This window comes from Manacus candei, unplaced genomic scaffold (assembly GCF_025592945.1).
Source record: "Manacus candei isolate 608988 ecotype Guabito, Panama unplaced genomic scaffold, ASM2559294v1 h1tg000060l, whole genome shotgun sequence".
Classification (NCBI taxonomy): Eukaryota; Metazoa; Chordata; class Aves; order Passeriformes; family Pipridae; genus Manacus; species Manacus candei.
This window is the reverse complement of record NW_026138108.1, coordinates 1,518,825-1,531,077: the sequence shown is the minus strand read 5'-3', so window position 1 is coordinate 1,531,077 and position 12,253 is coordinate 1,518,825. Positions and strand designations below refer to the sequence as shown.

Here is a 12,253-nt window from a genome sequence, read left to right as displayed (position 1 = left end):
GAACTTCTCATGCATGACATCCCAAGCAAGCACCTGCCCCTCAATCTTGCCACCTTCTTCTCCTCTGATATGACTTTCTTTCCACTCCTCTCACCTGTGTTTTCTGTAGTGTTTATTTAACCTGACTCTGAAGACAGGTTAGCATAATTGTGATTTCTGTACGTAGTTCCATTAATGTACTTTACTGACATTTTTATGGGTCCTGTGTAATTCCCTCTTTATAACAGAAAAGCTTAATATTAGTCCATCACTGCATTTCATGGTATTCAGTTTCATCTTGTTTTGATATGGCCTCAAGATTATGTCTCTTCCTGACTCCTCTTCTTACACTGTTCTGTCATTTTGCCCAAACAGAACTCTAGAACTTTATATCTGCACGCAGATATCTCGTTTCTTTATTTGTGTGTATCATAAAGTTGTTAATGAAAGGATTAGATAGGACTGATCTGAAGACAGACCTGTGAAGAACTGAAGTCTCCTGACTTGTTCAGCTTGGAGAAGAGAGGGCTGAGGGGTTCCCTCCTCATAGTCTACATCTTTCTCAAAAGGGTTGATCTCTTCTCTCTGATGACCAGCTGTAGGACATGAGGAAATGGAATGAAGCTGCGACAGGGAAAGTTCAGATTAGACAACAAAGAAAGGTTCTTCACCCAGAGGGTGGTCAGTCATCAGAACAGGCTCTCCAGGGATGTGGGCACAGCAGCAAGCTTGATAGAGCTCAGGGAGTATCTGGAAAATGCTCTTAGTCATATGGCTCAGTTTTAGAAGTCCTGCGAAGAGCAGGGAGTAGGACTCAATGATCTTTATAGGTGCCTTCAAACTAGAGATATTCTACTATTCTAAGAACTCAATCACAGCCTTGGCATACAGAACAGGTTACATTGGCAGTCTGGGCTAACCCCCTACATTTCCAGTTTCTTCAGTACTGCTCTGTATCATGACCATTAAGTATGTTTCTGATGTCCAGATAGGCTAGTTACTGGTTCTAGAAAACAATTACAAGAACAAGGAAAAATATTGCATTAGTTGACTGAAATCCATTTCTACTTATGTTGCACTGTATACCATTTTTGAGTTATCTTCACATCTTTGACTAGCTTCTTTCCTTCTTAATTTGGTCTAATTGCATACTTTTGAAGTCAGACCAAAGGACTGCTGTCTTTCTGGCTAACCTTGTCAGTTTGTTTGTTATTCTTCATTCATAAACTACTTCATCTGAATTGTTGCATTTTTTTAATCTTTTTTTTTTTCTTTTTGACCTGGGCTTTCCGGTGCCATCTCTATAGTAACTGTGGGATGTATTTGTGTTTAAACTGGGAGGTCTATCTGCTGAACTTGCAGATCTGTTTTTGCCTTTTCTATACCGTTGTCAAGCTTTTTAATATGCTTTTCACATACAATTTTGGCTGGCCAGTTTTGTTACTGTCCCCCTATCCACTCTACACCTTCTTACTTACTCATTCTTGTGGAATAGCATTTTACCTCCTGTGCCTTCTGTCTGTCTTTTAAGTGCACAGAGGTTCAGTGCCTGCTTCACAGTAAGCTTGGCTGTTTCATGTACCACACAATAATATCAGGTTAGATGTTGTGCTGTAGAAGAGTATCAGGAAAAATGGGTAAATGAGATGAGGGGAAGGCTTAAACATGTTCTCTTCAAGGCAGAAAGAGTGCCAAAGGCAGAAGGAAGCAGTGGGTGGTTTGGACTCTGTTTCCTCTGCTTGCCAGGGCTCCTACCTGCCTGCCAAAGGGCTCAGACTGCCTGAGGCTGACACTTACCTCCAGCCTCAGTGTAAGGCCTGCCAGTGCTTTTTGCCTTTATATCTCTGAGACAGGGGTCCTGCACTCCAGAACTATGGCCTGTCCCTACTGAGTGTTCACCCTCTGCAGATGACATAAAAATGGCAATTATAGCCCAGAAAGCTCCTGAGACACTCCTTCTTCCTGCCTTCTTTCCTCTTTCAGACCCTCGAGGAACTCATCTTTGGGAATTTATTCGAGATATTCTTCTCAATCCTGAGAAAAACCCAGGATTAATCAAGTGGGAAGACCGGTCAGAAGGTGTCTTCAGATTTTTAAAATCTGAAGCTGTGGCTCAGCTCTGGGGAAAGAAGAAAAACAACAGCAGCATGACTTACGAGAAACTCAGCCGGGCTATGAGGTGAGCTGAAATGCTGCTGAGGAAGGCTGCAGCACACAAACACACTAGCCGATTGGAGAATCTGTTTGACGTTTAAAAGTGATTTGTCAACAGCATCAGTTGCTTTCTTTGACAGCTAAATCTCTCCCACTAATTCTGACATTGTAGGATTATATTCTTCTTTGTCTTTTCTTCCTCTCCTGTTTCTATATACTATAGTATATATAACATAAACAGTTGTTTATATATATATATATGTATATACATTCTATTGCTCTCCACCCGAACAACAAAAGTAGGAAGGAAACTTTATTGCAGAAAGATAAAAGTTCACCTACTACTGAACTGGAGAGGCTTAAATGGCCCAGTAATGGCCAGAGACCTTGTTATTTTCAGCAATGTTTAGAAACTAGTCATATCCCAGACCCATTATCCTAAAATAGGTTTACAAATTCTATGTTAGGACTTTCTTTCCTGTTTGATTTAACATTTTGAGCATTTTTCCATAATCTCTGGAAGTTGAAAACGTACTTTTAAATGGAAGCTGAGGTTTTTTCCTGGTCTGATTTCAGATCCTGGCTTATTTGGAAACAAATCCCCATGGAATAAGAGTGTGTGATAAATATAGCAATATGCTTTTACCTTACATATAGTAAACTTCAAACTCAGAAGCTAATCAATATAAAGTAAAAAGAAGACTTCCATTTTTCCTTCTCTGTCATTCAGTGACAATGATCTTAGGTATTATATATATCTCTCAACAGAAAATAAAGACTTCTTAAGCCAGCCGAGGAATTGTCTAGTTGGCAGTGGCCTTTTAGCACCATAGGTGAATTTACTCTTAAATTTTTGTTGTATGTTTTTATTTTAACAGATACTACTATAAAAGAGAAATCCTGGAGCGTGTGGATGGTCGGAGATTAGTATATAAATTTGGAAAGAATGCCCGTGGTTGGAGAGAAAATGAGAATTAAATATATCAAGAAATAACATTTAAAACACGTGGATGTAAATATTCAAAGACTATTTTCTTATATTTATGTACCAAACTGGGGTGAAAAAACAATTCTACTTCTGTCGGGAAGAAAGAACATTATCATTATTGGTGTTAAAATTATTTTATTTGAAGTAAGTCCTGTATGGGGAAAAAATGTACACAGTTTTCTGTGATATAAGTTAACATTATAGAATTACGATTATTTTTCCCTTCTTGTGAAGTTTTCCTCTTTTTTTTTTAAATCATACAGGCATAATGTGATTTATGAGTCGTGAAAAGAAAGGGAAGGAGCTAAATATTAGGGCATTTAGGGAGTATGATAATCCACTTTGGAAGGCAACTACAAGTGGAGGAAACAGTAAAGCATCTCTGAGCCAAGTAGCCTTCTTCCATAGTCAGCTGGTTTATAGCTTTCATTGGCCAATACTACTTGTTCCTTCCCTTCTCTGATTTCTGAGTGTTTTAATGCTTTGCTGGCTTTCAGCTGCCTGTTGAATTAGACAGTGGGTTCCTCTTCAGTTGGTTTATCACAGCCACAGAAAGCAGTGGCTCAGCAAGGTGGCTGTCAGCATTTATGTGGAGAACCCATACTACCTCCAGCACTGTGACCTTCTTTTGCAGGCAGAAGTTTAGGACCAGACCTTATCTGATACAGAGTATCCTAATCTCCAAAGAGCATCCAGCTCATCCCAGGAAAAGGGCTATTTGTTTTAACTAATATCTTGGAGGTGGACTGCAGGAAGGGAGTCAGTCTTGGGGACCAAAAGATATTGAAGGAAGATGATTGTTTTCTGACTATGCAAACCTACCAAAAGGCACTGGTTTCCCAGTAGGAATATTTATAGTCCTCTCATGCTCTTGCACTCCTAATTAAAGCATTCAAATCCATACCATGTAGAACTGGGAGGAGATGGGCAAGCAGAACATATGTTAGTCCCATGACATGAGGAAGTGGTCTGCAGTTTCTTCAAGTTGTATGATCCTCCTGGCAGGTCAAAGTCTCACTTGGACAGATACTTTCAAGAAACCTTTGAGAAATGCAAAAAACCCCTTTGTGTAAAATATTAGTTTTCCCTTTGCTTTTCTCAAGTCTAACTCTGTATTGTATTTGTATTTGTCAGTTGTGTTTGGAATTCTTGGTTGGAGAAAAACCCGTCAACTTAATGACATTGAGATTTTGGGGACATTCAGATCTGGGTCGGTATTTTGGGCTCATTTCTAGCAGTGCTGTGCAGATACTGTATGTTCATTGGCAGCTTTTTCTTTCTCTCTCCACAAATGTGTCCTGCTGTCACCAACCACATCCAGGACATGGGGAAATAAAAACTAGAGGAGGCAGCTCTTCACCAGGTCACTGAGTACATGAGATGTGGGAGTTGAGAAACAGGATTTTCTTGGTGATGTTAACAGAGGTGAAACCAAGATCAATACCAACTCACTTTTTCAGGGATGGGGACTTTGGAAAACAATAACAAGGGCTGAGAAGTCCATGATAAAAAAAGAAAGAAAAAAAATTGGGATTAAGAACATTAAATCCGTCCAATATCCGTTTTCTCAGGAGTCCCTTGGGTTTGAATCTGTATTAGCTTGAAATTCAGCAGGGTACAGCTGGAGGTTGCAGGATATTCCATTTTTTGTTTGTCTTGAAAGGAAATAGAGATGAAACCAAGAGACAACATAAGTATCAATATAAAGGTTATAAAATGTGCTTAGCAACAATTTGTAGGCAAACATGAGAGCCTAACTTGTTATCTACACATGTAGGGCATGTTAAACAGTAACACCGCCTCCTACACTGTGTATGCCAGAGCCGTCACCATCAATTACCCATACATGACAATTTTTACTTTTCATAACCTGGGTGGAGAGAGGTTCATCTTATTTACAAATCAAATAATAAGCCTGTGTACTTCAAAGCATTTTTTTCTTTCAGTCTATTTTTTTTTTTGACTGACTGTGCCAGCCTTGCTTGCTTTCACGCAACTCAATTAATTTCCTTTTTTAGCTTAATTTGCTACATTCCACTTCCTTTACCATAATTTTGTAGTTCATATAACAAGAATCAGGCCTCCAGATGAGGAGAGCACTTTGCTTCTAAGATCATTTCTTCCCCCCACCTGATTATTTGTAGCCCTTTGCTCCATGCTCTTCACACCACATCCCAGTCCAAACCTTGGGTTAAAATCTGAAATCAGTGATACCATCACAGATCTGCAATATAGTTGTACCTTATAGGTTAACATATATCCTACAGCAACTGACTATAATACCTTCACAAACCTGCTTTTTACCTGATCTCTCATGAAATTTCTTGGGAGATAAAATGAACCAGTGATACATGAGTGTCACCATTTGGTTGTTGAGCTGTAGCTAAACCTGCTTTTAAAGGTTTTGAAATATAAAGCTTTATTTAGAAGCATACTGTACAAATGTAGAGAGTGATTTATGCTGGGGTGCAGTATAAATGTGTCTTCTACTGTCCCATCTTTCAGCACGTGGAAATCATGCAAGTTTCTGTTTCCACTCTGCAGAACTTTTCAGACTAGGTACTTGTCATTCAGCATTACAATAGCACAAAGTTGGAATAGAAGACAGCCAACATTTACTCTGTTTTACAAATATATTAGCCTTTGCCTAAGACAAACACAAAGGACTGTCTAAAATTACAGTTCTTGCCAAGGACAGATGCAACCAGCCAAACAGATTCTTTTTATCAGACCTAAGCAAACGGAGAAAATGAAGAGATGAATTTTAATGTAAATTGCTATTTAGACAAAAAGCATTTCTGATTGCTCTTATATTTTATATTTCAGAGGCTGAGCAATCATATTTTCAGATGTCTCCTTTAAGTTAGCTGCTGCTGAACTGGTAGCACCATGTGTATAGATTTTTATTGTACCATAATTTTTCATATGTATAAAGCTCTAGATAGGAAAATATATTGTATTTATACAGTTACATGCAAATCACAATGTCAAAGGTGTTGGCATGAGCACTCTCAATATTTTCTGCACAAAAAACATCCTGATAAACTGTATGTAGGTTGTTGAACTACATAGACATTAAAATGTTTAGTTAAATTTTCGTCCTTCTGCAGCACATTGCATAATTCCTGCTTGCTTCTCACAGCATCATCTTCAATGTCTACGTGTGGCAACAAACCCAAGCTAGATATTTCACTATTGCCATTGTAAATCTCGGCTTGGAGATTATATATTCACAAAATGGTTCTAGAGACTGTTTCTATTTTTGTGGATATTATATAAATTCAAATAAAACACTCATGAAAGAAATGTTTTGATTAATGTTTATCTTTCCTTTTTTGTGTCTTGAGATTGGAAGCGACCAGTATGAATTCTTTCAGTACTGAAGAATATTTCAATATTGACAAAAGGACTGATGTAACTACCACAAAATCCAATAGCTTAAATTTACTAATATGTTGAATAGCTCATCTATTGTGAAGATACTGGATTTCCAAACCTGTTTTATGTCTCACAGTCCTCACTGAAATAATGGATTATGTCAACACAGCTAGATTGCCTTTCTTGTTTGGCTGCTAAACTTGACAAAGGCCTTACTTCATCACTGATTTTACTTCAAGGTATTTTGAACTGAGTGCAAGGGCTGGGCTGATTATGGATGCTGTTACTCACATTAAGCATTTCCTTTACTGAATCAAAGCAGCTAAAGCTATGAAATCCTGTCCTTCATGTTATTTTTCCATCTAAGTGGTGGCTACAGAAAAGGAACATCTATCCTGATTTGGTCTGCAGCCTGAGGTACAAAAAGTGAAAATCCTTATAATAAAAAGAAAGTCAAAGTAGACCCATGCGGATTGTATTTGCACTCTGTGTGGGACCGTGGCTGTGTCAGTAGGCTGTGAGAGTGTAGAGTGTAGTTCTGCAATGAGCCAGCCTGTAGCCCCTGTGGTTGCTGCGTTTGGTATCCTGGGCTGGCAGCATGACGTGGTGGAGTGTGACATGCCTGCCCCAGCGACCTGTACTTGTTGCTGTGCCAGCAGATCTGGAGTTGGGCTTGAACCTCAAATCAAGAGCTTCACTGCAATGGGGCAAATCACACCATCGTACTCTTTAATCTGCAAATGTGCTTAATTTTAAGCGAGTGATTCTGCTGCATTTGGAATTATGTATATGGATGTTTGAGGATGGCTGTTCTAAAAGTGTTCAGTCTATATTGAATTAGCCTGTGTTTGAACGCAGAATTTCAAGGGGCTCCAACATTATGCCCACATTAATAGAAGAATAGGTTTGAATTTTAAACACAGGCACAAACCCCATGTTTAAAATGCAAAATGAGGCCCATGTCCTAAAAGGGTGATCATATTTTGAGAACTTCAGAGTCCCAAGCCAGGTTTCAAAAGGAATTGGAACTGGATTTCAGGCAAGTTCAGACTGAGTTTTGAATAAGCACACAGCTGTTTTTCCAGTAAACACTGGAGTTTTTGCTTCAAGGAAGCTGAGGCCAATATTTGAGGCAAATGAGAATATTGTTTGGAAACAGACAAACAAATGCACACTTAATAAATAAATTAAAACAAACAAACAAAAAATGACAAACCAAAAAAACACAAAAATCCCCAAGCAAACCAAAATGCTTCTTTGGTTGCCACTTAAAATCAAGGAAAACTTAATCTTTCAGCTGGAATCTAAGGCCATGCGAAATAAAAATTCAAGGCAAAATTCAGAGTTTGCAAATCATATGTAAATTGAGAATAAGTAATAGGAGTACTGTAAATAGAGTCAACCTACATCTAAACATGATACAAATTTGTGTGCAGGTCTGCATCAAGGAAAAGTGAGAATTGATTCGGGTAAGTGAAATCTGGTACTGCAGAGAGATGAGCAATTAAGAGTTACCAATACTAATAGCTTCCAAGAAGTATAAGTGGGTTAATTATAATAACCTGAAAGACAGATTATCTATCTAGATTTTCAGCATATGCTCCCTTGCTGATGGGGCTTTGCACAGTGTAGTCTAAGTCTTAAAATTTGTGCAAGCCAAGAATTTCCCTCAACCACTACCCTTTCCTCAGATATTTAGCTCCTTCAGTTCACCTAAATGTTAGAGAAAACAATAGGGAAAATAAAAAATAAAGTAGGAGGAAGAGACTGAGTAGAAGGCCAGGTCTTAATGCACCCAACAGTTCTGTGTGGAAATACAAAGGCCGTATGTGCAAAAAAAGCCAATGACATCCAAGTCACTCTATTTCTAGTCTTTCCATCAGAGGCTGGTTGCAAAAATTAAACATAAATTAGTGTTTACAAGTCTAATTGTAACTTAAGAAAGAAACTATAGCAATATATCTATGTACACTGTATCATCTTGTGTGCCTCAAAAAATTATGAAAAATGACTGAAATACTATTTCTGCTGAAGAATTTCCTCCCTCTGTATTCAATATGGTGTGATATTCTCTTTGCTTTCATCTTGGTTTGAAATTCAAAAAAAAGATTCAGTCTCAACACAGGGAATGAAGAGGGAAATGGATGACCTGTAATGTTGAAGCAGGTATCGCAAAACAAATAGGCAAACTGTAGCTTCTTCTTCCTAAGCTTTTTGGTTCCTTATTTTAGCATTTTTACTGTCCCTAGGAACAAGGTGTGAAGCTGGGGATAAATTTCAGTGTCAGTGACACATCTTGCAAATTTTGCAGAGGAGCCTCCCCGTCTCGCCCTAAGAGTGGTGAAGAGACCTTCAGAGGATGAACACTGAAAGCCTCCTTCTTATAACTGAGGATGTTAAGAGGATGAACACAATGCCTTGCACCCTGCTTTCTAAAGCTCCTTTCTGAATCTTGAAAGCTTTGGACAATAATGCAGCCTTCAGTATTGTGTGGCAAGGAGATTATTGTTCTTCACAGCCTGCTAGGAAAGGCTGCAGGATGGCTCCATAGCAACCTGTGGGTGAGGAGAAGTGCTGTGTTTATTCAGGTTGCAGTCCCTGGAGATTGTAGGATTCACTGTGTACAAAGGTCTAATTCCAGTGTACATCTTCATCTCCTGCATTTCTCAGATGTGCCAAGCAGATGTAGGGTGAAGATCCCAAATGCTTCTATGAGTGCTGCAGAAAGGTCAGAAGATCATCGGGATGGTTGAATCTCCTTGAGGTGATGCTGCCATGAGGATGCTGAAATACAGCTGTCCGCTGGACATCATGAAGCACTCTGGGAGAAGGGACTTCACCTTCTTTAAGTCTTGTCAGTTTTTCACATATTTGTCAGATTCTGCCTTCAATTTTTTCTCACATCCACTTTTCCCAAGTTTTGTGGTTATAACATTGATGGCTCTACCCACAGAACATGCTCTTTCCTTGGAACAGAATGTAAAGAGTTTGTCTGTCTATCTTTTGAATCAGCTTTCACGGGCTAAGACTAAACCAGCCCTCTATAGGCTGTGAATTTGCCAAGCCGGGGAAATTTAAAAGTGCAACCCAAATCTGTAACTAGGGGCTCTCTCAGTGAGTCACTGAAGTTTGGAGCGAATGGAGGATCACACCACAGGTCTGATCTTGCCCAGTTTCCTGCGAACTATGATACTTCTCAACACAGCCATCCCATGAAGCCTGTGCCTGAACACGGACAGAAGGAGAAACAACATTCACCACCAAAGACTCACAGACTGGAATCTTATGCTATCTAAGACTCCTATATTTTCAAAGAAAGTTTAAATAGACAGACAAGTAATTAAGAAAAAAAAAAAGGGAGAGGGGAACACCTTGAATTTCATCCTTCTCATGGCAGATAGAATCATAATGTCTCAGGTAATTAGCTTTGCCTGAGATGATGATCACTCATTTTTGGAGTATATAAAATCTATGAGTTGTGATGTGAGGCAACCTGCAACTCTCTTTGCATCCTTCTAGAATTCCTTCTGTACTTTTATATCTCTCTCTAAATCATACCTCCTCTCCTTCAGAAAGGCTCACCAGAGCTTATCAGATTCAATTACTGCTGTTTCATATCAATGTTCTCATGTGAAACCAGAATACAAATAAGCCAAGCTCCATACCCCCAAACAATTACAAATGCCGATGATTCACCAGTTATTCATGCCAAACCAATATTTTTCAGTATTTTATAGTTCATGAGTGAAACATTTCAGCATGTTCAGACTGAAATCACTGGCATGCCAGAAGGCATCTAATGGAGAAGGGCACTCTGCATGGGGACTCATTGAGTTTTCAGCAGCTGTCGTGCAATCACATATCTTATGGACCCTTTTTACTTTTCCCGTAGGTGAGGGGATAATAGAAGTTATATTTACTTTCAAGAAACTTTAGAGTTAGATGATAAAGCTAACCAATTATTACTTTGCTACCACTGTAAGATGGACACACTTTGCCCTCCTACCACCCCAGACTTTTCTCTTAACTAGACTCCCACTGTGACCCCGTCCAGCCCTGCTGGTCCCCACAATTCAGAGGCTGTGCAATGGCCTTACAAGCTGCTGCACTTGTGTAGATCTCTGACAAAGGTGGTACAGGTGAGTAAGGAAATCACCCTAGTGTATCAGCCCCTTTCATACACGCCATTGTCAGCAGCTGCAGACGAGTGGTAGCATGTCACATGGAGCAGTTCTTTAATTTTGCTATAAAAACTGGGATCAGGGTTGACAGTGCTGAAAATGTGGAGGACTGCAACAAATTTTGAGGCAGACAATCACCCTTTAGCTCTCCAAAGCCTGAGCTCACTACTTTGGTGAAGAAAAGTCATTTGCATGCTGGGCTGTGCGTTTCTACTGGTGAGGAGCAACCCAGTGCTAACGAATTCAGGGAGCAGAATACAAAAACCCATTTTCAGTGTCCCATGGTCAGAGCAAGAACTGCCTCATCTCAGGTATGTTCTGTTGCCATAAAATTTGGTCTCTGAAAAGTTCTAATGAGACCTGCCTTTTATCTTGATTTCCATCAAATGTAATTTTTCAATACACATACAATGAAAAGTTATGTGCTGGTGTTTAAACTTTTTTTCTGGTGTGTAGAAAGAATTTAATTCACTATGCATGGGTAACCCATTTGTTTATACTCAAGTAAAGATCAAAGTCAGCTAATAAGCTTTGCTGTCACCTTTAATAAATGGTTTCACAAGATAATAACTCCATGCAGCTACGCCCAAGGGTCATCAGCATTTTTAGACTCTTTACGTTTCAGAAAAAAGTCACACTGTAACAGCCAGCAACACTGTGGGAGAGCTATCAAAAACAGATATTTTGATTGGATATTAAGGTTATGAGTTACTGGGGACCTGTAGCCACAGAGCCTTTAAGCAGATCCCCCATCCCAGAAAAGGTTTACACCAGCAAGCCTTTCCTCAGCTTGGACAAGGGCAAGCTGGAAACCAAGCCTAATCAGAAGCATGTGTCCCAGCTTAGCCACCATGTGAAACACCTTGAGCTTGATTGTAGATAAATTTAGTCAAGCCAGTTCAAGCTGACTTGGAATCCCTGCTGAAAGGACAGCTGTGGCTTCCTTGTCTTGTTTCTCTGTGCCTGTTTGTTGCCTGATGTTGGCACCGGCACTGCTACATGGGCTGCCTCTGCTCACTGACAGATCCAAAAATTATTCTGAAATGAAAAAGGGTAAGACTTTTGCTAGATCTCCATATCCTAAGGCCTCAGGATCGTCAGTCACAACACAGGGTAGGAGTTAGAAAACTGCAATCAGAGGAACAGGAGAGGGATATGACTTCCTACCCCCTTAGCAACCATTTGCAGTTAGATTAGTGTAAACCAATTTGTGAAATCTCAAGTGATCACCTGCTTCATGGAGAGGAACAGGGAGAGGGAGTGTGTGTGGGGAATCTAGCATGTTATAAATATAAAAATTAGCAACACCTTTCCTTAAATTTTGTGTGTTAATGAGGTAGTTTTGTGTTTTACTTTTACTATGATGATTCTCTGGCCTTAAGAGTGTTTTTGTATGCTTTAGCAAAGCAAAGATCTCCAGAGACAAGTGAGAATGGGGCATGAAACTGGGGACCCCTCTTAACACAAAATGTGGCAACCTGGGGGAATTGTAAATCTCCTCTGCCAAGTAGCAAGGTCGAGTTTGCTGGGGAGCTAGTAACACAGGGTGCTAGTTTGAAAAAGATGCCTCCCA

At 39.5% G+C, this 12,253-nt stretch overlaps 2 protein-coding genes across 2 annotated transcripts in view; both read left to right on the top strand.

Annotated features, from left to right (window-relative positions):
* EHF (ETS homologous factor) overlaps nucleotides 1–6,794 on the top strand; it is a 33,968-nt gene extending 27,174 nt beyond the window's left edge. Inside the window, exons 8-9 of the mRNA XM_051804148.1 lie at nucleotides 1,963–2,158; nucleotides 3,012–6,794. Coding sequence (XP_051660108.1) covers nucleotides 1,963–2,158; nucleotides 3,012–3,111 — 296 coding nt within the window. The 3' untranslated portion in view covers nucleotides 3,112–6,794. The remainder of the gene's footprint in view (nucleotides 1–1,962; nucleotides 2,159–3,011) is intronic.
* PDHX (pyruvate dehydrogenase complex component X) overlaps nucleotides 1–12,253 on the top strand; it is a 173,812-nt gene that overhangs the window by 65,174 nt on the left and 96,385 nt on the right. The gene's annotated exons all lie outside the window — the stretch shown is intronic.